Genomic DNA, 25,053 nt, shown 5'->3' on the forward strand with positions numbered 1-25,053 from the left:
TCCGTCGGGTCGCATGTTTTTTCGCGTCGTTCGTCGTCGGTGAGTTTGTCGGGTGAGTGCGCGCGTGTGTGTGTGAAGGTGCGGCTGGCTCTGGTTCAAAAAATGACAGTTGAGCCAGTCCGTTTTGCGATGCCTGTCCGTCGGGTCGCATGTTATTTCGCGTCGTTCGTCGTCGGTGAGTTTGTCGGGTGCGCGTGTGTGTGTGAAGGTGCGGCTGGCTCTGGTTCAAAAATGACAGTTGAGCCAGTCCGTTTTGCGATGCGTGTCCGTCGGCTCGCATTTTTTTTTTCGCGTCGTTCGTCGTCGGTGAGTTTGTCGGGTGAGTGCGCGCGTGTGTGTGTGAAGGTGCGGCTGGCTCTGGTTCAAAAAATGACAGTTGAGCCAGTCCGTTTTGCGATGCCTGTCCGTCGGGTCGCATGTTTTTTCGCGTCGTTCGTCGTCGGTGATTTTGTCGGGTGAGTGCGCGCGTGTGTGTTTGTGAAGGTGCGGCTGGCTCTGGTTAAAAAAATGACAGTTGAGCCAGTCCGTTTTGCGATGCGTGTCCGTCGGCTCGCATTTTTTTTTTCGCGTCGTTCGTCGTCGGTGAGTTTGTCGGGTGAGTGCGCGCGTGTGTGTGTGAAGGTGCGGCTGGCTCTGGTTCAAAAAATGACAGTTGAGCCAGTCCGTTTTGCGATGCCTGTCCGTCGGGTCGCATGTTTTTTCGCGTCGTTCGTCGTCGGTGATTTTGTCGGGTGAGTGCGTGCGTGTGTGTGTGTGTGTGTGTAAATGTGCGGCTTGCTCTGGTTGTCACGATGACAGTTGAGGCAGTCCGTTTTGTGGTTACCTGTATGTTTGTCTATTCCTTTCTATTGACGTGGCTTTTTTTCTTCTTAGTTAGATTGTAAAGTTCAAATATCGCGATCGTCTTTTTCGTTAGTCAGTCGGGTTTCTTTGTTCTATGATTCGCGATTGTTTCATGGGAAGATTCGTTCTTAATTGCGTTAGCATAATATAAATTATATTTGACCTTTCGTTTCCCGCGAAATCACCTTTTAGCATTATAGCTCGTGACAAATATTGTTTCAACGCGATTGTTCAAGTCCTTCAGATAACTCATAACTCATCAGTAATTAATTGGTCGCTCATCTTATAAAAACTTAAAAGTATAAATAGTCTCAGGTCAACTCTACGTAAATGTGTTACGCTGAGTATAATATTTCACCTTTTAATTACACACAATTATGATTCTATCTTTCCACAGCCGGCTGTCTAAGATTAAATCATTTGTGCTAAACTCAACACCAAATAACCGGGAATGGTCTCATCCGCATCATCCGATTGTTTGCCTTGAGAATACATAATACATCACCCTATCACTCAACGAAATTCATTGATTATTGGGCCACATCATCATCCTCTATGATGAATCCTGGCCATTACCCTTTCCCACTAACAAAATTCCAAGTAGAAGTAGTTTTCCGACACACGCGGGGGTGTGGATATCGTATAGAACCCACCCTTGGTAGCAGCCTGTGCTAACTAACATTCCCGTTCCGTTCCCTCGAGATCTACAAACTGACATGGCGGGCGCCGTTGGTGGCCAATGACTGTTTCCTATTAGCAACGGCTCTAGTTTTGATGATTGTGATGTTTTATCTTTTCAGCGCATTCATGCATGCTGTTGATAAGGGAAACATTATTTGATCGTTGAAGCGTATGACCGGTTGTGTTGATAGGATATTACGGTTCTGTTCAGCAACGGAGAAGGACAACCATGGGTGGTCTCTCATGCTCATGCTCATGCTCAATTTAATTAAGTCGATGTAGAAGTTTAATGATATAAGCTTGTTCGTCGTCTGTTCTCTCTGTCTCTGGTCGTGTTCTGCTCAAATCCGGCTGGCAGTTTGCTCATCATCACCGGAGGTTGGTTGGTTGGGAGGCTGCTGTTGATGGCTTCGACGAAGACTCCCAGCACGACCTTGTGTTTCGCAAACTGTCTTTTGCTGTTTTTCGTCTTACATCTCCAAAACTAAGCAATTTGGGTTCTGAGAGACCACCCTAAATCAGGGAGTTTGGATTCTTTGAAGACTTGAAAATGATTCCAATAACTATTCAATTACCAACTAGTCAAATTGACCATTAAAATTTAAATTTTGCAAACTCGATCAAAGATTCAATTCAAGGCACCTTGCTTTTAAAGTGGTTCCTTCCCTCTTTCAATTTCGCAAATCAGAACAGTCCAGAGGGCCTTTCCGTAGCTCTTTTTCTACCAGCATGACCCGCGCGAGCCACAAATGTCTACATTTGTATGCAAAGGCTGGTTGGACCAGGTTGGGTCTGCTCTAGATCAAAGAACGCAGAACACTGACCTCCTCGTCCTAGGCTGAAACTCCGGCAGCCAGGCCTTAGGCATATTTATTGATAAAACTTTCCTGGGCTCTGGCCACCACCACCACCTGGCCAGAACTCGTCGGAGCCCGTCGAAACGCCAAAAGCTGGGGGAAGCCTCAATAAAAATTATTATTTCAAATGAAATTAATATTGAAATCATGTTTCTATTTTCTGCCGAGTTGATGCCGGTGGGCCAATAGCCTGTCTGGTCCTCTGGTTGGTTCAACCTGCAAGCTTTGAAACTAGAACTTGTTCAACGATGAAGCGGAGGGGGGAGGTTGAAGGTTTGTTTGTTTTTCTACTTTGTTGTTTTAGCGTTCCGTTTTCAGCACGAGACGAAACACGGAATTCAATTTCGCTATGCGGACCGACCTGCTGCCCCGGGGAGTTTGAAGAGTTGGAGTTGGGGAAGTCGTTTTGGGGGTCTTCTTTTAGGCGTTGTTCTGCAAGTATGGGGAAGCGATATCCGACTGGATTTCAGGAAAGAATTTGAGGGAAAACTAAAAACTTTCAAACTTTCAAACTTTTAAGCTTCCAAACTTTAAAATGTTTCAACTTTTCATTCTTTTTTTTTCAACTTTTAAACATTCCAACTTTTCAACTTTTTGAACTTTTGCAACGTTATCAACTTTTTCAACTTTTTCAATTTTCAACTCTTTCAACTTTTTCAACTTTTCCAACTTTTTCAACTTTTCCAACCTTTTCAACTTTTTCAACTTTTTCAACTTTTTCAACTTTTTCAACTTTTTCAACTTTTTCAACTTTTCCAACTTTTTCAACTTTTCCAACCTTTTCAACTTTTTCAACTTTTTCAACTTTTTCAACTTTTTCAACTTTTTCAACTTTTTCAACCTTTTCAACTTTTTCAACTTTTTCAACTTTTTCAACTTTTTCAACTTTTTCAACTTTTTCAACTTTTTCAACTTTTTCAACTTTTTCAACTTTTTCAACTTTTTCAACTTTTTCAACTTTTTCAACTTTTTCAACTTTTTCAACTTTTGCAACTTTTGCAACTTTTGCAACTTTTGCAACTTTTCCAACTTTTTCAACTTTTTCAACTTTTTAAATTTTTTCAACTTTTTAAATTTTTTCAACTTTTTCAACTTTTTCAACTTTTTCAACTTTTTCAACTTTTTCAACTTTTTCAACATTTTCAACTTTTTCAACTTTTTCAACTTTTTCAACTTTTGCTTTTTTGCTTTTTTGTTTTTTTGCTTCTTTGCATTTTTGCTTTTTTGCTTATTTGCATTTTTGCTTTTTTTCTTTTTTGCTTTTTTGCTTTTTTGTTTTTTTGCTTCTTTGCTTCTTTGCATTTTTGCATTTTTGCTTTTTTGCTTTTTTGCTTTTTTGCTTTTTAGCTTTTTTGCTTTTTTGCTTTTTTGCTTTTTTGCTTTTTTGCTTTTTTGCTTTTTTTGCTTTTTTGCTTTTTTGCTTTTTTGTTTTTTTGCTTCTTTGCTTTTTTGCTTTTTTTGATTTTTTGCTTCTTTGCTTTTTGCAATTTTGCTTTTTTGCTTTTTTGCTTTTTTGTTTTTTTGCTTCTTTGCTTTTTGCTTTTTTGCTTCTTTGCTTTTTGCTTTTTTGCTTTTTTGCTTTTTTGCTTTTTTGCTTTTTTGCTTTTTTGCTTTTTTGCTTTTTTGCTTTTTTGCTTTTTTGCTTTTTTGCTTTTTTGCTTTTTTGCTTTTTTGCTTTTTTGCTTTTTTTACTTTTTTGCTTTTTTGCTTTTTTGTTTTTTTGCTTCTTTGCTTTTTTGCTTTTTTGTTTTTTTGCTTCTTTGCTTTTTGCTTTTTTGCGTTTTTGCTTTTTTGCTTTTTTGCTTTTTTGCTTTTTTGCTTTTTTGCTTTTTTGCTTTTTTGCTTTTTTGCTTTTTTGTTTTTTTGCTTCTTTGCTTTTTTGCTTTTTTGTTTTTTTGCTTTTTTGCTTCTTTGCTTTTTGCTTTTTTGCTTTTTTGCTTTTTTGATTTTTTGCTTTTTTGCTTTTTTGCTTTTTTGCTTTTTTGCTTTTTTGCTTTTTTGCTTTTTTGCTTTTTTGCTTTTTTGCTTTTTTGCTTTTTTGCTTTTTTGCTTTTTTGCTTAAAAACATAAACTTTTGACAAATTCCACGAAATGATTCTAAAGTTCAATAAACCCAACTCATCGAATTTTCAAGCCCTTCACTTTCGTTTAAAATTAAAAAAAAACGGTTCCGGCTGCCTCAAGGTCGTTCAAAATCTCAGTTAATCCAAAATCTCCAATTTCAAGGTTGTCCCCAAACGACTTCCCCGGTCCCCATCGTAACCGTCATCAAGTTGTCAACCCTCAAATGCTCACGCGCAAAACCGTTAAACTATCATACAAAAGAAAAGCAAAAAAAAATCCCATCAATTCAGATCTATCCGCAGGTCCAGCTCAGTCCCTGGAATCTCTCCCCAACCTCCTCCCTCCTCAAATGACTGCGGAACCGATCCCAAACTGAGGAAGCCATCAAAGTCAGGGAAGAAATCACCGCGCGAAGCTCAGCTTGACGCGCGTTTGACACTGGCAAAAAAAGAACGAACGAACGACGAGACAATCTTTTAATCCCTCATTATAGCCTGTCCCCCCTCCTTCTCTCCTCTTGGACTCGGTTGAAGATCCGTCCAAGACTTGTATCGTAACGATCAGAGATAATCAATTAAATCGCGACATAAGAGACAATTACGGCCGAGGGGAGCGACACTGCGCACTCGGTTGAGTGAGCTTAAGTCCATAGCTGTCAACCTGGTCAAGTAAGGCTTGGGATGGCGTTTCTAAAGGGCGTAACCTCCAGAAATTCACATAACCTCACTTTTTGACAGTTTGCATGACCTCGATCTGTCAAAATGACAGAGGCTCGTGACAGAATGAGCTGTTTGTTTACATCCGCGCGATTACGCCCTTCTCAAAACGTAAACAAAAAGCTGATTCGTGAGAGTTCGCCGGAATGTTCTCGTAGTGGGTTCTCGGAAGGAGCTCTTCTGGAACCCCTGACGACGATTCTAAGCGGAAAGTAATCCCAACGGAGGTGGCACGAAGCGCAGCATGGAAGCTGCTGTTCCAGTGACTTTGTTTTTATAGCCGGTATCTGCTGGTATCAATCTACTTTCTCCCCGCGGTGTGTGTGTGTGTTTTGATTGTTTTCCGGAGATATGTTCGCCCCGTCAATCAGAATACGGCGGGAGCTAGGAGCGTTATCAGATTCCGCCGCGGTGCGCTCTGTTAGAAGGTGGAGGAGTTTCGTGGAACGTTTAGCGGGAGAAGAGGTTCAGCTTGGAACTCTTTTTGTTTTTGGACTTGAGATTTGAAGAATTCGAAGGCTTGGACACATTAAGACTTTGAGATTTTGAAGACTTGACTTGTTTTGGAAACATTAAAGAGTCAAGTCTCAAGACTTAGAAGACTTAGTGACTTAGAAGACTTGGCGACTTTAAAGACGTGTAGTTTGTAAGACTTGGATACTTTTTAGACTTGGCGACTTTTTAGAATTGGCGACTTTTTAGACTTGGAGACTTCTTAGACTTGGCGATTTTTTAGACTTGGAGACTTATTAGCCTTGGAGACTTTTTAGACTTGGCGACTATTTATAATTGGCGACTTTTTGGACTTGGCGACTTTTTAGACTTGGAGACTTATTAGAATTGGCGACTTTTTAGAATTGGCGACTTTTTAGAATTGGCGACTTTTTAGAATTGGCGACTTTTTAGAATTGGCGAATTTTTAGACTTGGCGACTTTTTAGAATTGGCGACTTTTTAGACTTGGCGACTGTTTTAGAATTGGCGACTTTTTAGACATGGCGACTTTTTAGACTTGGCGACTTTTTAGACTTGGCGACTGTTTTAGAATTGGCGAATTTTTAGAATTGGCGACTTTTTAGACTTGGAGACTTGTTAGCCTTGGAGATTTCTTAGACTTGGCGACTTTTAAGAATTGGCGACTTTTTAGACTTGGCGACTGTTTTAGAATTGGCGACTTTTTAGAATTGGAGACTTTTTAGAATTGGCGACTTTTTAGACTTGGCGACTGTTTTAGAATTGGCGAATTTTTAGAATTGGCGACTTTTTAGACTTGGCGACTTTTTAGACTTGGCAACTTTTTAGAATTGGCGACTTTTTAGAATTGGCGACAATTTAGAATTGGCGACAATTTAGACTTGGCGACTTTTTAGAATTGGCGACTTTTTAGACTTGGTGACTCTTCAGAGTTGGATACTTTTTACAATTGGCGACATTTTAGTCTTAGAATTGGCGACTTTTTAGTCTTAGTCTTCAGAATTGGCGACTTTTTAGAAATAGCGACTTTAAATACTAAGCGAATTTATGGACTTGGAGACTTAAAACAATTAAGACTTGAAAGACTTGGAAACTTTTTAGACTTGAAAACTTTTAACAGCTGGAGATTTTTTAAATTTTTTTGGTAACTTGAAACTCATGGAGACTTTAACTGTAAAGTTTCCAAGTACTTAAAAGTCTTTAAGTCGGCAAAGTCTCAATTTTTTCAAGGCTCCTAAACTCATTAGAATTTAAAAACTTACTGTAAATTCTCCAAGTCTTTCAAGTCTACGAGTGCTTAAAAAATTTCAAGTCTTAAAAGTCTCCAAGTTATTCAAGTTTCCTAGTCTTTCAAGTTTAATGATTTGGAGACTTGAAAGACTTGGAAACTTTTTATACTTGAAGACTTTTTAGACTCTGAAACTTGAAAGATTTGGAGACTTGAAAATCTTGAAGTTTAAGACTTGCAGATTTTTCAGCCATGGCGACTTAAAAGACTTGGAGACTTGAAAGACTTGGAGAATTTACAGTTAGTATTTAAACATTAATGACATGCTAACTTTCTAGACTTGGAGACCTTTGATAATTGGAGACTTTTAGACTTGGAGATTGTTGACCTTAAAGAGTTGGTGTCTTTAAAGTCATGGAGACTTCAACCGTAAAGTCTCCAAGTACTTAAAAGTCTCCAAGTATTCAAAGTCTCCAAGTTGGCAAAGTCTTCAATTCTTTCAAGTCTTCAAGTCATTAAAGTTTAAAGACTAACTGTAAATTCTCCATGTCTTGCATGTCTCCAAGTACTTTAAAGTCTCCAAGTCTTTGAAGCCACCAAATCTTAGTCTTCAAGTCTTTCAAGTCTACAATTCTTAGAGAATAAGAGACTTGAAAGAATTAGAGACTTGAAAGACTTGGAGACTTTTAAGTACTTGGAGTTTTGAAACACTTCAAAACTTGAAAGACTTAAGACTTGAAAGTCTTGGAGTTAAACGCTTGAAGATTTCAAAAACTTGGAGACTTGAAAGACTTAGAGAATTGAAAGACTTGTAGACTTGAAAGAATTGGAGACAATCAAGATTCGGAGACATTCTAGATTTGTAAACATTAAAGTTGTGGAGACATTCAACATTTTGAGACATTCGAGATATGGAGACTTTCATGATTTGGAGACATTCAAGAATTGGAGACGTTCAAGGTTTAGAGACATCAAAGATTTGGAGATATTAAAATTTGAAGACAATCAAGATTTGGAGTGATGCAAGATTTGAAGCATTCCAGATTTGTAGAAATTTTAGATTTTGAGACATTCCAGATTTGAAGACATGCAAGATTTGGTGACATTCCTGATTTGGAGACATTCAAGATTTGGAGAAATTAAAAATTTGGAGACATTCAAGATTTGGAGACATTCAAGATTTGGAGACATTCAACATTTGGAGATATTAATAATTTGAAGACAATCAACATTTGGAGACATTCAAAATTTGGAGACATTCAAGATATAGAGACAATCAAGATTCGGAGCCATTCAAGATTTGAAGACAATCAAGATTTGAAGACATACAAGATTTGGAGACAGTCAAGATTTGGAGTCAATCATGATTTTGAGACATTTAAGGTTTGTAGACATTTAAGATTTGGAGACATTGAAAATTTGAAGACTTTAAGGGTTTGGAAATATTCAAGGTTTGGAGAGACTTTGAAGACTTGGTGATCTTGGAGGCATAGTAAGTTAAGAATATTTTAAATTTCAAACCTAGACAGTAAAGTTTTGGAGACTGTTGAGTTGAATGTAAAAAAATGCAACAATGTAAATGCCACATTGCCACCCGGCAAATAAATCCAACCCTCGAGTCCTCGACAAACCCCCTTGAAGCATAACTGGGCGCTGACTTGGGAGGGTTGACCAAGCATTCCCAACATGAAACTATGAATTAAACATTATCCCCCCTTCGCCACTGGAAGAGGGTCCGTGGTGGACCATTTCAGTGATACTTATCATTACAGTATCTTTCCCTGGCCGTCGTCGACGCCGTCGCCGTTCCGGAACTCGGAGATCGCTATCAACCCCGGGAGTAGTAGCAGGCAGGCAGCAGCAGCGAGATAGTTTATTGCCCAGTTCCCAGTCCCTCCATAGATCTGTGCGGCGAGCTGTCAAAATAAACAAAGTGCTGCCTCCCACATGTAATGTGTGTACAAGAGAGTATAATTTCTCTGCGTATGCAACCGCACTTGCAGAAGCTGTTGAAGGGGGTAGGGGGGAGGGAACTTGGGGCAGTGCCGTGCACCTGACAGCTGATAGGAGAGGGGCGTGGTCGTCATGGTTGCACACACATACACACGCCAACCGCCCATTTGAACGTCGTGTGTGTTCTCGCAGATCAGCCAGAAGCAGCAGCAGGCCATGCCATAGTGACGATCAGCAGCAGTAGCAATTAAAACTAATTCCGAAATGCGAACGCAGCAAGCCGCGAGCGAGTGGACAGAAATGGAAAACGGATTTTGCCGACGGGATCAGCAGCAACTTCGGTAGGAACAGCAAAAGGAAGCTACGGAAAGATTAAGGATGGGCAGTGTTGCCAATTATTTAAAATTTTATTTAAAGAGTATTTATTTTTTAACAACTTGACCGTAGTTCACGAATGTTACATTTTTGGAAATACCTTTATACATCACAACATACTAACCTGATAAGCCCATTCTTCGATATTATTCAAATCAAATTTATTGTAGATTGTAGATTGGATTATCAACTAAAAAATAATGTGATGTGTTTTCGATCATTTTCCCAAAATAAGGATTAAAATCGGAAACACTTCCAATGATTTTTAGTTGTTTTGTTTCATAGTTCAAATGATTGCTTTTTTGTCATCTAAAACATAAAGTTGAAAAAATAACAAAAAGAAGTATAATGCGCTATCGCATCCTTTTGTGATACAAACACATAATTATACAATACGTACGTGCATTTTCCTTATTCTGCAGATTGGAAATAAAATAAAAATTCTTAAAACTATGGAATTGCTTGATCAATTACACAGTCCAACAAGATTTTGTCTCTGAGACGAGTATATGTGTTCCTAGTAGAATTTTGCCTGCTGAATCCGAATCCGGGTCCAGAATTGCTCCAAATGGTCCCAATTTTGAGATACACCCGTTTGAAATGTTAGTTTAGGCCAAAATTAGCTACTTTGTCGACTATTTTACAAAAGAACTATTGAATAAACAAATAAACCAATACATGTATCTTAAAGTTCACGTTCTCCCCTTTCTGAAACACCCCTGGTTTTTAAAATTTGATTGTTTCTACACATATTTATAGCCATTTTAAAATTATATTTTCAGTTGGTTCTCATTCAAGTTTTTCCAACTTACATGCAAGTCAAATTCTAAATGTTTAAAATGTTAGTCTTGATTTAAAAAATTTCAAAATATTTTTTTTGAAAAGATCGGAAAATTTCACGAATGTTTCATGTTTTAACATTGAAAATCGGACCATTAGTGTTGAGATATGGTCATTAGAAAATTGTGGGTTGTTTTGGTGAGAAAACTTCAATTTTCGTGTTTCTTTTTCTTAAAGCGGCTCTATCTCAGCAACCCGAGGTCCAATCTTCAATGTCTCTTAGACAATTTTATAGCAAATTTTCTGAACTTTTCAAAAAAAATATTTTTAGAAATGGTCACTTATGGTCACTATTTTTTAAAATTGAAAAACTGCAAATATTTCGCTAAAATCAAACTTTCAGTGGCTATATCTTGAAAACGGAGCCCTTTATCAATAAATCTGTAAAGTACTTTTCGATTGCAAATTCAATTTTGCATTAAAAAATAATGTCACTCTTGTTTTTGCATGAAACTTCATTTTTTTTCCAAAAATCACTGTTTTTTCAAAAAATCATAACTCGGCGGCAGCTTTTTTGACCATGTTTCTCTATGGCTCAAAAGTTGTGGATTTTGGTCCCCTTAAACATATAAAAAAATACGTATATTGGGAAATTGAGTTTTAGTGAAAAAAAAGTTTATAACAAAATCTGCAATTTTTTTTCCGTGTACCTATTTTTTTCTCAAAAGTCCTCAACAATACCTACAACTTTGCCGAAGACACCAAATTGATCAGGAAATTCACTCAAAAGTTACAGCTGTTTGAATATTTACATACCATTTTTGTATGGACAGAAGCCAAAATTGTATGGAGACTTGTATGGGTGAACCAATTACGCAAAATAGCTTATTTGGTCATGGGGAAGGCCCCCACAAAGTTTAAGTCAAATAAAAAATACAAAAAATAAAATTGGTCGAAATCGGCCGATTTCGTAGAGAGTTGCTGTACAGCAAAATGTGCTGAATTCGAATTCAAAATTATAACATTCTGTTGCTAGATTTTAGCTATCTTAAAATCAATAATTTGTTGAAAGAGGTATTCTCTTCTAGAATGAGGACTTGGTTCTAGGGACTTGCGAACAGATAAGGACTTTTTCGGACTCATTTATCCAAATTTCACTCAATGTTTATTTTATTTGTTAATTTTTCTCTTTTTCACCTTATTATTATTTTCATATGTATTTTTGTTTTTTTTTTGTTTTTCAGGGCAACAAATTTTGACATAAAATGTAATGGATAGTAATTAAAAACATTGGCAAAGTATTCCAGATTTTTACCAGAATACATTGGCTAAGTTAAATAAATTAAGTACAGTCGACTCTCTGGTTGTCAATATCCAAGGGACCGTCGAGGAAGAGAAGCATCAGTTTACAGAACGATGCAAAATGAAGACTCGATTGAAATTTATTTTTTCTTGATAACCAGCTATGGGGAGAATCATGGCAACGTCCAGCAAACAAAAACAAACAAATGTCAAACACCCTTCAAAGCTTCGTTTCTCAACGAAAAATGTCTATGCAAGCCATGAGAAAGTGAAAATATTGACAACCGGAAGAGTTTTCTAAAGCAAAAAGAATCCAAGGGACCGTCGAGGAAGAGATCCTTCAAGCAAGAGAAAATATCGAGGAATGAAGAGAATCAAAGTAAGCAGTTTGAAGGGACTGAAGAAATCATCGGTACATGGAGCAATATTGATATCGAGAAGATCGACAGCCAGAGAGTCGACTGTATAAACATCAAACCTGTGAATTTCTAAAAAAAGTAAGTTTTTCATCATCGTGTCACAGGTCGTTTCTAGGTGCTTCGATTTTGATGAAACTTTCAGCGTTTGTTTGTCTATAAATGAAATGAACTCATGCCAAATATAAGCCCTCTACAAATGGAAGGATGGTAAAACGGGCATTGAAGTTTGAAGTTAAAAATAAAAAAAAAAATCCTAAAATCGAAAAATTGGTCGCATTTTTGAAAAAACGATTCCCATTCCCTTAGTTGTATTTGGAAGGTCTTTTGGAGACTCTAAAATGTGCCATAAAGATTCGGGATTGGTTTGAATTTTCCTCATAACTTTTTCAAATTACTCTTAAAATAAATATTTTTAGAGTTCCATTATCTGAATTATCTTTTTTTTGAGTTGTGAATTAGCTTTGAAAATTTGTTGAACTTGGGGTGAAACGGGTATTCATTAGAGTGCCCAGAAAAAATGATCCCCTGCTCCACAAGCGGGAACGGTTTTTTGGGTTATTTTAGGCATCTGTGCAAATTTTGAGCGAAATTGGTTGGGATTAACCCATTGATACCCGAGCCTAAAATTGGTGAGAAAAATGTTTTTCATGCAAAAATGACTTTATTGAATCGCTCATAACTTTAAAGGGTCAAATTTAACAGCTTTGATTTGTTCTACAAAGTTGTAGAGCATTAAATTTCCAATGGAAATCTCACTTTTGGGAATATTTTGATGAAAAAAGCTTATCGTACAGACCAAACCGTGAAAAAAATTGGGTTTTCCATACATTTTTTCGATTTTTCCCATACAAACTTCACCTCCGAGTATCAATGGGTAAATGTTTACCGATTTTGTTCATATTTGGCCCAGAGTCCTAAAATAGCTCAAGGAACAGTATTCAGCTTGTGGAGCAAGGTTTTTAGAAAAAGTGACATATTCTGGGCACCCTAGTATTCATCTACTTGATACAGCATTTGACGTATTGATGACAGGGTAAACAGAATCTTAAATGTTCTATGATATCTGTGTTTTAATTATGAAAGAAAGTCTCCGATCACGACATATTACACATGTTTAAATGGGAAGAAAAGTCGTAAGAGCAACCACCTTTCAAAATTTGCTCCAGAAATAGCTTTTTCAAACGAAATTAAGCAATAAAAAGCTCAGAAGGAATAGTTCAAACATGTATCTAAAGTTGTGTAAGCTAATTTGATTAAGTAGTGAGCATTATTAATCTGGCAAACATGCAAGAATTTTGGCAAAAATCTGAAAAGCATCTGCCAACACTGCCTCCCAAGAAGCGATCTTCTGCACCATCCACCATCGCATCCAGCAAGAGAAGAGTTGCATCAAGATCCTCGATCCCCGATCAACAAGCTTCGCGCCGCCGCCACCGCCGAAGGAAAAGCAAATAAAATACAACTAAATATACAATTTCCTAGGTATCTAGAAAGGGCGTGAACGAAGCCGAAGCCTAAAAGGCGTAACATTGGCAAACAACAGTCGGGCCCAACTCGACAAAGAAAAGAAGGAAAAACGCACTAAATAAACAAAACATCACCCCGTGGGGCACCGCCGCCACCTCTACCACCTGACCTGACTCCACTTCCCCTCCCGAGACGACCTGTCCACGGCGCGATGGGCAGAGATCGCGTCCAAGCGATGGCCTCCAAGCCAACTCCGCGTATACGAAAAAAGCGCGCGCTGGAATTGAAAACGTATAAATAATACCCGAAAAGATAAAAGGGAATAATTAATAATTATCGGTGGATCCGGACGGACACCGCGGGAATGTAAACAATAATTGTGCTTGCCTGGGTTGGGTTTCGAAGTTTCGAAGTCGGGTTCCTTCCCAGGTAGAAGAGAGGTTCGCGGTTGCAGAAATCTTATCCCCCCTCCCCTACCCGGTGGCGGAGATCCGGATCGGTAGGCAACTCCGCCTTCCGACTTCAATTTGATATGATAATCTAATCTAAACACATGAATTACGGGCCACGGCACACGGAAATTATATTATTTTATTCGACTCTCGGATTCAATTTCACGAGCTGTCCGTCCGTCGCGGGGGGGTCCGCCGTTTGGGAACCTCCGCTGGACATGCAGAACATGCATGCAAGTGGGAACTGCAGCAAAGAAGAGTCCGTCAGACGCTCTGACAGGTTTGCAGTAGTACACAGACGGGCGTGGTGCCCAAAACATACAGTGGGCTGAACGCCAGCAGTGGAGTTGGACTGGGTCATTTGGGGGAGAACCTGTTTGAGGGATGGATTCTTGGGGAGGAAAACTAAACTGACAACGCAGTGAGAGTGAAATTGAAATTTATTGAATTTAAGCAAAAAAAAAAAAAAAATCCTCAAATCGTCCCCAAATCAAACGTCTCTGGCATTGCTACCCCATAATAATAATGGGGTCGTTAAATAATTACGGCCAAATCTAATTTTAAATCTTCAAATCTTCAAATCTGGAAGTATTCAAATCTTCAAATCTTCAAATCTTTAAATCTTCATATCTTTAAATCTTTAAATCTTAAAATGGGAAAAAATGAGAATTAAACAGAAGTTAACCATTCTTAGAAGCCAGTTACATCGTGATCTATCATCACAAGACTTTTGTTGACACTTGGCTGACAGTGGTTGTCTGTCCAAATATGGAACATTGATGATGTTAGGAGGACAGATATATCACCCATCGTTCAGACTGACAAGTAATGGTAATTACCCAAGTGGTCGAATGAAACGACGTTGAAATACCTCAACTCCCAGTCTCATGTTAGGATGAACATCTCCCAAAGTAATTCAAAAGGTTTATCGAACTTAAAAAATCGCGTTCTTTTCTTTTTTTTTCAAATGACTACCTTTTCACGACATTCGTTTCTTCAGCAAAGAATCGCGTGACATTTGTTTTGTATACCATCAACGCGTTACACCTAAAAAACAAAATGCCCCGCGGAGTTGCGCGCCGTAATGGGACCCGCAAAAACAAACTCATTTTCTGATTCGAAATTACTCAAAAAGGCCGCCGTTTGTCGCGTGTGTTTGTGTGTGGCCAAAACAGGGAAGGGGAACGATGCCGTAGGATAGACCAGCGACTTTTGTTTCGCTTTGTTTTTGCACGGAGTCAGACAGGAAGTTCCCAGAGGAATTTTAGCTTATTTCACCTTTTTTTAATACATTTTAGTTCTTAAAAAAAAAACACAATTTCAAAAATCATTTATTTTCAAAAAAAATGTATGTCTTCAGCTTTGCTTCAGCTGCTACACAAGAAAATTTTCTAAGAAGTAGTAGTCAAAAAGTAGTAGAATTTGTAATAATTTAAATTGAAGATCTAAAATTGACAAACCTCGTAAAATTTTTAAAAGCCAAATCATAATCTAGATAACCAATGTGTATTTGTAAATGAGTAGTCAATCGTGCTAATGTAAACTGCCTGTCTACATATCTACTCTGGCTTGTTTACATTTTATTGCAAGAAATATATTTTTTTAAATTAATTTAAATTAATTTCTCCTTAATATTGAAATAAAAGCTTTTGAATGCGATAAATTAAAGTTAAGGTTATTTGATGTAAAAAATAATATATGATCGCCAAAAATGCAGTCAAAGTTTTAAATCAACTTCCATTTTCGAAATTTGGAAGGGCCACATAAAACAAGTAAATCCATTAATCTAATATTGTGCTACAGTCCAGACTCGAATATCCAAAACCTCCATTATCCGGGACTTCGGATAATCGAATCATGGACAATTTATTTTTTAGTTTCCCCACTCAGTCTAATTTGAATGATTGCGTTTTGGTTTTGAAAAATGCATCTTGTTCAATATTTCATTAACGCCATTTTGGCCGCCATCTTGGATTCAAAAATTCTAAATTATTATTAGAGGTCATACTCAAGCTAAGCAATCAAAAATAAGACCACAACAAAACAATGTTTTTTCCGTGATTCGATTATCCGAAGTGAAATTTTGCCATAGGCTTCGGATAATCGGGTGAAATTTTCCATCCATTTTTTTTAAGACGAGAATAGGTTAATGTGTTTTGAGATTTTTATAATTTGTTTGGCTTGTTGATTGAATTGATTTTTTTTTTAAATTTATGTTGCTTGACCCTGGCCGAACCCTGCAACAAATACAAAAAAAATGTTTTAAAATTTCTGAAGTTATCTGAATTGAGAGAAAATACCTTTGTAGCCAGTTTTTCTAAATTTTAACCCCTAGATTTTATTCGCGTGATTTTAAATGTATTTGTTTTAAATGTTCGGAAATTGAGCACCTCTGAAATCATGGGAAAATACTAAAAAAAACACACAATTCGACGTCGTCGTGCTATCATGTCGCACCCGCCATTTTGACGTTCCGAGAAAAACGCGTTTGAATGTTTTACCTTGAATAAACAAAAACGAACGCCCGCAATGTAAACAATAACAAACACGTTTTGTTTGGCTGACCATTCTGTGCATTGTCCCGAAGTTTGGTTGAAGTTGGTTGCTGGTGTCCCGAGTTATAATTAAAAATGTTTACAGTAGTCTAACTTGTACGTGCGTCAAACGCATTCTGACCTGAAATCCCTATGCCCTTTGTCGCACTTACATCAATTTTCAGGGAGTGACAAGATAGCACGACAGGATTGAAACTTCTTTTATATGTAGAGTGACAAAAATTTTCGGAGCTTTTTTGGTTTTCATTATCTCAGGATCAATATCTCAGGATTGAAATCGAATTTTGGGGATCTGTGAAGGTCAAAAGATGAGGCATTGTGAGCTGCACAAAATGGCGTTCTTAACTCAATTTGGCCCAAAATGCACGTACGACAAGTTAGCACGACGGCGACGAATTGAGTTATAGGGGAAAAACTTCGAAAAACTGATCAAAAATGGTCGAAATCGACACTTTTTCAAAATAATTTACGTAAAAGAATATGCTTTTAAAAATATTCGCAACATCCAGAACTATAGAAGCCACAAAATGAAAAATCTGCATTTAAATAATGTCTTTTTATTTTTTGATTTGAATAAAAAATGTCAAATAAGTTCATTCGCCATGCCCATATTTTTCAATCAAAATTATCTTGAAATTTAAAAAAAAAACTTTATTTTTGTTGGATGTTTTATTGAATTTATTTTTAATGAAAAGATCATTTTTATCAATAGTTTCAGTTTTCAATATTGAAATTTGGTTTTGAGATATCGCTAGTTGAAAAATAAGTAATAATAAGACTACATAAAAAAAAACACATTATTAACATAAACTTTGAAAAATATTTGCAACGGCCTAAATATAAAAAAAATTTAAGTGTAAACATGGTTTTCAAATTTTGTTCAAAAAAATATTTTGCAGAAATCGCAAAAAAAAAACCCAGAACTAAATTTTGGACCAGCAAAAGATGCCGTTTTGATCCAAGAATCAAATATTACAAAATAAGTATTTTTGGAATCCAACATTTAGTGCTGAACAATTTCCTATAAAATGCTACCAGAAGAAAGTTTTTTGGTCTAATAGTTGAGCATTTTTCTTCGAAATCTGCCGATTTCGGCCATTTTTTGTATTTTTAAATTTGGCTAAAACTTTGTGGGGGCCTTCCCTATCACCAAAAAAGCCATTTTGTGTCATAGTTTCACCCATACAAGTCTCCATATAATTTTGGCAGCTGTCCTTTCAAAAATGGTTCTTAAATATTCGAAATCTGTGAATTTTTGGATAGATTTGGTGTCTTCGGCAAAGTTTACATTACTCTCTAATCAGACTATTTAAAAAAAAAAAGACACAGGGAAAAAAATGCTGATTTCTTATTTATCTTTTTTCACAAAAATTCAAGTCCCCAAAATCTTTAATTTCAATTTTTTGTTTTTTATATGTTTTAGGGGACAAAACTTCGCATCTTTTAAGCCATTTAGAAGTATGGACCAAAATTTTGCCGACGAGTTATGCATTTTTTTTTTAAATAGAGATTAAAAAAAATGTACTTTAAATTATTTGAACAGATTTTAGAATATGCAATTGAAAAGAACTATACAATATTTTTCATTATGCACACCGTTTTCAAAAAATAGCCATTCAAAGTTAAATTTTGTCCGAATTTATTTTATTTTTTTTTATTTTTTAAATATTGTCCATGATTGTACATTCCTGGAAATATGTTTGTTTTAAAGTTCAGAAAATTTGCTTTAAAGTTGTCGAAGAGACATTGAAGATTGGACCTCTGGTTGCTGAGATACAGCGGCTTAAAGAAAAAGAAACAGGAAAATTGAAGTTTTTCAAGTCTCACCAAACAACCCTCCAATTTCTAATGTCGATATCTCAGCAACTAATGGTCCGATTTTCAATGTTAAAACATAAAACATTCTTGAAATTTTCCGATCTTTCCGAATTTTTTTTTGAATGAAGATTTACATTTTAAAAGGGCCAAACATTCAATGTTACGCCCTTTTGAAATGTTAGTTTTTATTAAATTTGATTGAACAGTTTGTTTTTGGCTTCAAGGTTGAAGCGGCCAGGCCTACTGCGTAAAGTTAACCGCAGAGATGATTCGCAAGCAGTAATATTTTTCGGAATCTACAGGTGAGGAAGAAATGTGAGGGGGGAATGGGAAGTTTTGGTGCTCCGGGATAAGACATTGTATTCCCACTAATGCTATGGAAACTATTTGCCGTGGTTATATCGCCACAAATCAACCTGTTAAAGATATTGCAGGTTCAACCCAAAGTAAAGGAATAAACCAAACAGCTCGGTAGCTAAATTTTCGAATCAAATTAAGGTCTTTTCTTCCTTACCTTCTTCAAGCAATTCTCCCGACACTGCTTCAACTGAACCCGGTCAGCACCGGACTCCGCTGGCACCGCCGTCGCTGACGACGTCACCGTTCCGCTACTATTCCTGCGCCCGTCCTCGCCATTTCGCACAACTTCCGACGGCACCGTAGTTTCAGCGCCTACTGCACCGGTCAGCTGTAAACAACAACAAACCACCGCCGCAGCCAAAACCGCCAGTTGCAGTTGTCTGCCCGACTCGTTTGGCGCCATGTTGGAGCCCACGTGGAGGCCGCGCTGCTTAAGAGCGCGCGCGATATCGATCTTAATCGCACGGGGAATACGTTTCTTCCCCTGAGGTTCTTCGATGTAGGTAAAGCACCGCGATTCCGCCAGCGAAACCTGAGAAGATCTGCCCCGAAAAAAAAGGACTCCACCAACAAACACGACTCTTTTTGCTTCGCTTCACATCACACACAGACAAAAATATTTCAAACTTCTTAATTATATAATTGCATCATTTTTCATGCTACTTCTTCTTGCTTTACCGGACTTTCTTCTTGTTCTTCTTCTTCCCGCTGCAGCGCTTCGTTCGCCTCGGCGATTCTCTTTCGGATCACTTTATTTATCTTTTCTCCTTCTGCGTCGTCCAGAGACTTCGTGTTCCGTGTCTCCAGCCGACGGGGGGGAACGAGGGGAAAACGAGCGCGGAGTTCGGGGCCACGAAACCGCGCGCGAGACAGGTCTCGATAATTTATTAATTCATGAGATGACCGCGAGAGGCGCGCGGGTGAGGCAGGAGCGGGCGCTCCCTCCCCAGGGGGGGAAGAATCTTCACCGTGGACCGCGGCCGGTACGGAGGCAGATTTTGGGCGCAGATTTGGTCTCGCGGGTGTGGACTTGGCCTGCGGCCCCGATACACAGGGTGACCCCGGGTCCGGAAGCTCCCAGTTGCTGGAATCGCTCCGGTGAGGAGCGCACGGGGTGACCGCTACAGCTGGACCGAACCGCACGCTTTCGAAACGTCACCCTGCCACGAATCTCTCAACCCGCGAGCTTTCCCGGGAACCGTCCTGCTCCAAACAAACAACAAAAAAACAAAACCACAACAAATCCGCCAACGAGGACTCCCGTATTCTCGCGTCCGCCTGAGAAAACCTTTCGGTGCAAACTGAGAATTTTGTTCCTTTTTTCGCAGTGGAGCCCAGGTTCTGTGCTGCGGAACACACCGAACACCCGACCGCCAGCGCCCAAACCGGGGCGAAAGGCTCCCCGCATCATCGCATTAAGCGGCAGCATCAACAACATCATCAGCATAAAGCCACGGCAAGAGTGGCTCTGGCAGGACGACGACGACGCCGTCGGAACCTCGGCCGCGATGGCTTGCGGCCCGGGCAGGAGCGGATGGTGGCGCTGGGAGTGGCTGCGGGAGAGGAGACTCTGATTTATGAGAGCGGGAGAGGGAGCAAAGAGAAAGAGAGTTGAATTTAAAGAGAGAGGGAGAAGCGTTCGAAAAAGAGTGGAAGCGCGATTGAAACGGGAAAATCGAGCAGGAGAGAAGTAAACAGAGAATGAGGGCTCTCGCAGCGCGAGCTGCGCTCGCAGTTTTTTTGAGGAGAGGAGAGAGAAGCAACCGTTGAGTGTGGTGGTGGGACCATGTGGCACGCACACAAAGAGGAGGAGGAAGCAGTTTTGAGAGTGTGGTGTTTAGCTGTTCAACTGCTCGAATTTGTTTTATGGCAAACTAGAAGATGGATTGAGAGGACTTTATGAACTGGCTGCGTACTTTTGAACGTTTAATTTTCAAGTCTTTTCTGATATTATGAGTAACGGTTTTTAATCCATATTACTGGAAGGCTTTGTTCAAATTTGTAAAATATTATAATTCACAAATGAAATAATAAAACCGTTTTTCCATATAAAAATTTGGCTCAATAGTTGCTGTGAAATCTTCATTTGAAAAATTAAATGCAGTCGTTGACAATACTAAAAAGGTAACATTTTCTGCAAACACTATCAAGATAACTTTTTCAAAGGGTACTATCTACAAACGAAACCAAGGCTTTATGTGCAACCAACACATTTTTTCAATGTGTTTATTTTTTTTTTCTCTGAATACAGGGAAGTAAAATTATAAATAAAATAAAATTGTGCATTAAAATTATTGACTGCAAGCAGCTTTTAATCGAATTTGCTGTTTAATGCTGAATGTTGGGATAAAATACTGGAAATTTTCGAATACCTTCTGCGACAACTCTCTTGTTTGTTTTCATAAGGTCCTAAGCGCCAGTTATAAACAAAGTCGTTTTTCGATTGGTTCTTGATCAATTTACTAATAAAAAAATTTGAAAGTTTTGCTTTTTCCACCCTCGAACTAGTACTTGATCGAGAGAAAAAACCTTACTTAATCCACCTTTAGGTGGTTGGTGCCTTCCTCACATTCATAAAGTCAATACATTCGGTAAAAATAGCAACATTCCCTTAACATTTTTAGCAAATCAACTTTATTACTCATTTCTTTTGATAGGGTTCACAGACCTTCAATTTTTCTGGCTCATCGGCAAGGTCTGATAAAAAAACCTATCCAACGATAGCTCGTATGGAAGGTTCAGACCATATTTTAATCACAATATCTGAAATCCGACCTCTAAAAAGTGTATAAATAACACTTAAGTGCTAATAACTTTTGAAAGCGTTGTCAGATCCTCGATGTATTAGGTTCATTTGAAAGGTCTTTCGATTATCTAACTAACGATGGGTCGCATGATGGACCCGGACATCATTTTTACTGAAATATCTGAGATACGGCCTCCAAAAAGTGTATAAATAACACTTAAGTGCTAATAACTTTTGATAGGGCTGTCAGATCTTCAATGTTTCGGGCTCATTGGAAAGGTCTTTTTAATACCTTTCTGAAAATGTATAACATGATAGGGTTTCATGCAAAAACCACCCTTTTTACAATCTTCCGGACATACGCAAAAATCGTTTTTTTAGCATAACTTTTGAAGTACTTAACTAAACTTGCTGATTTTAAATAGAGACCTATGGGACCCCAAGACGGATCGAATGAGACTAATACGGTCAAAATCCGTTCTTCCAGTCTGGAGATAATCGAGTGACAATTTTTTGTCCACCCACCTACACACATCCACACAGACATTTGCTCAGAACATGATTCTGAGTCGATAGGTATACGCGAAGGTGGGTCTACAAGGTCGAATTAAGAAGTTCATTTTTCGAGTGATTTTATAGCCTTTCCTCAGTAAGGTGAGGAAGGCAAAAATTAAAGATAATATTTGGCCTAGCAAAAACCGAAAATTACAAAAAAATGTTTTTGAATTTGACTCTAAATTTGAATCTAGAGCGACTTTTCAAAAGGTCTTATGTACATTGGGTACGTACAGATAGTTTTGAAAAAAATACTTTTTAAATCTAAAAAAATAATCCTTAAAATAAGCTTTTTCGTAGGACCATGTGGCTGCAAACTATTTCAAGTTGAATATACTCAAATTAAAAAAATTGTAGACATTTGACGAATTGTCTATGAATCATCACCAAACCAATCAGTGGGACAATCTCCGGCCCAAACTTTCGCTTAACTTATTCATCCTGTGATATAAGAAATAATGTTTTGTTCTATGTTTGAAAAGTCTTCAAGATAAACGTAATCACTTATTTATTTAATCATATTTCAGTAAAAGTTTAAAATTTATTTATGGTTTTCAGCATCCCATATATTTTTTTTTACAAAATGCAAAATTTTTATATTTTAAATGTCTTGAATTTATAAACTACTATTATTTTTATCAGAAAGAAACGTAATTTAACTAATCATTCCTGTTTATTTTTCTTTCTATGGTTGAATGTCAGCAATCAGAGGAACAATCATCCAAGTTTCACAAAAAATGAAATGAAAATCAAAATCGATAAATATGCCAAAATCCAGGATATGGCTATTTTTTTCGGAAACGATTTACTTTACCTTTGCTGAATTCTTTTCGATTTTTAATAAAATTTTATGTTGGACATAATTTTCCAAATTCAGTCCCATCCCGTTTTTGGCAATACGACTTTTTCGAACATTTCTGCTTGCCAAAAATGAACGTCAATTTTGAAATTTTTCATTGCTGTGTGAAGTTTTAGTTTGTTATTTCGAATAATTTAGAAGAAAAATGAAGTTATTCTTTTTTAGTAATTTTTAACGAACAGAAATGCGTCGTATTTTTTGTATTGAAAAGTGAAATAGAAAAGGAGTTAAGAGGCAGTATTTGTAAATATTGCTCGGTTTGTTCTAGAGGTCGTATCGAGGTGCTCCGATTTGGATGAAACTTTCAGCGTTTGTTTGTCTATACATGAGATGAACTCATGCCAAATATGAGCCCTCTACGACAAAGGGAAGTGGGGTAAAACGGGCTTTTAAGTTTGAGGTCGAAAAAACATAAAAAATCCTAAAATTGCTCGCATTTGCGTAAAACTTCATCAATTCCAACTCTCTTGAATGCATTCGAAAGGTCTTTTGAAGCCCTTTAAAATGTGCCATAGACATCCAGGATTGGTTTGACTTTTTCTCATAGCTTTTGCAAATTACTGTCAAAAATGGATTTTTTTTTAAAATCTTAATATCTTTTTGCAACAGCCTCCAACACCCATACTCCCATAGGTCAAAAGATACGGACCTTTTTGTCTCAATTTTGTCATATTTGGAATCCTCAGACAATTTCACGTGAGTTAGAAGTATTGGAGTTGAAATTTTGGTTAAGAAAATAATTAAATAAAACATTTTTGAAAAAAGAAGTAGATGTTATTTACCCTGTGTTTAATACGTCAAATGCTGTATCAAGTAGGCGAAAACCTGTTTTACCCCTAATCCAACAAATTGTTAAAAAATATTTTTTGCAATTCCGTCGTGAAACTACTTACTTTTCCTGTCATTCTTGAACGACGAAATAGCCTACTTTTCTGTACCAAAAATAACAGAATCGAATAGCAACACTTTTCAAAATAAATGCTGAAAAGTTCTACTTTTCAGCACTGAAATGGGTGCTGAAAAGTTGAACTTTTCAGCACTTGTTTTGAAAAGTAACACTTTTCAACATTTTTTGATTAAAATGGTTTATTGACAAAATACATGAAAATTTGACTTAAAATTTCACTCAATGGGTGTTTTTTGGAATTGCAAAAAATGTTGTATGGAACTCGTTGCAAAACTTGATTTTTTCAGCACTCTTCGTATTTATCCAACTCGGTGAACCTCGTTGGATAAATGTACGACTCGTGCTGAAAAAATCCTCTTTTTGCAACTTGTTGCATAAACTACTATTAATTCATTCTAAATGGCATTTTTTCCAATCAAATTCACAACTCCAATACTTCTAACTTACGTGAAATTGTCCGAGGATTCCGAACATGACAAAATTGAGACCAAAAAGGGACGCTATGGCGGCCTACAGGGCAAAAACTAAAGTTGTAAAATGTTTGTTCTAGAAAAATTGAAAAACTATGAGAAAAACTGCGATTGGCCAAAAAGTTAATACCATAGGCTTAAAGTCCATGAAATTACCTATCTGTTGACCTATGGGAGTATGGGTGTTGGAGGCTGTTGCAAAAAGATATTAAGGTTTTAAAAAAATCCATTTTTGACAGTAATTTGCAAAAGCTATGAGAAAAAGTCAAACCAATCCTGGATGTCTATGGCACATTTTAAAGGGCTTCAAAAGACCTTTCGAATGCATTCAAGAGAGTTGGAATTGATGAAGTTTTACGCAAATGCGAGCAATTTTAGGATTTTTTATGTTTTTTTGACCTCAAACTTCAAAGCCCGTTTTACCCCACTTCCCTTTGTCGTAGAGGGCTCATATTTGGCATGAGTTCATCTCATGTATAGACAAACAAACGCTGAAAGTTTCATCCAAATCGGAGCACCTCGATACGACCTGTTACACATTGGTGAAAAACTCGCTCTTAATGTTTTGAAGATTGTTCTTATTTTTTCTCGAAATTTTTAACTTTTAACAGCAAATTTTAAGAAGACAGTAAATTGATTGGAATTTCCAATATCACGATACAGATTTTCAAATATATAGATACCTACCATGTTTGCTGTCAAATTTGTGTGGAAACTTGTTCGATAAAATTTTAAAATAGAGTCTGATTTCTGGAAAAGTTGCTCAGCAGTGAAAAATCTATACCTAAACAAATCTGCTGCAAATCCGGCGTTTATTTTTCTAATTGTAACATCATAGCTATTGAACCTATTCCGATATGGGTAATTCTCCGCCAACTCACACAGCAGTTGCCCCGACCCCTCTTCGATTTGCGTGAAACTTTGTCCTAAGGGGTAACTTTTGTCCCTGATCCCGAATCCGAGGTCCGTTTTTTGATATCTCGTGACGAAGGGGCGGTACGACCCCTGCCATTTTTGAACATGCGAAAAAAGAGGTGTTTTTCAATAATTTGCAGCCTGAAACGGTGATGAGATAGAAATTTGGTGTCAAAGGGACTTTTATGTAAAATTAGACGCCCGATTTGATGACGTACTCAGAATTCCGAAAAAACGTATTTTTCATCGAAAAAAACA

The 25,053-nt window shown here is 37.5% G+C and overlaps 1 protein-coding gene across 1 annotated transcript in view; it reads right to left on the minus strand.

Moving 5' to 3' along the window:
• Positions 1-19,693, minus strand: part of LOC120431394 (transmembrane protein fend-like) — a 164,789-nt gene extending 145,096 nt beyond the window's left edge. The window contains exon 1 of the mRNA XM_052710077.1: positions 18,498-19,693. Within this exon, the coding sequence (XP_052566037.1) occupies positions 18,498-18,746 (249 nt within the window). The 5' untranslated portion in view covers positions 18,747-19,693. The remainder of the gene's footprint in view (positions 1-18,497) is intronic.
• Between the last annotated feature and the right edge of the window lie 5,360 nt (positions 19,694-25,053).

This window comes from Culex pipiens, chromosome 1 (assembly GCF_016801865.2).
Source record: "Culex pipiens pallens isolate TS chromosome 1, TS_CPP_V2, whole genome shotgun sequence".
NCBI classification, from domain to species: domain Eukaryota; kingdom Metazoa; phylum Arthropoda; class Insecta; order Diptera; family Culicidae; genus Culex; species Culex pipiens.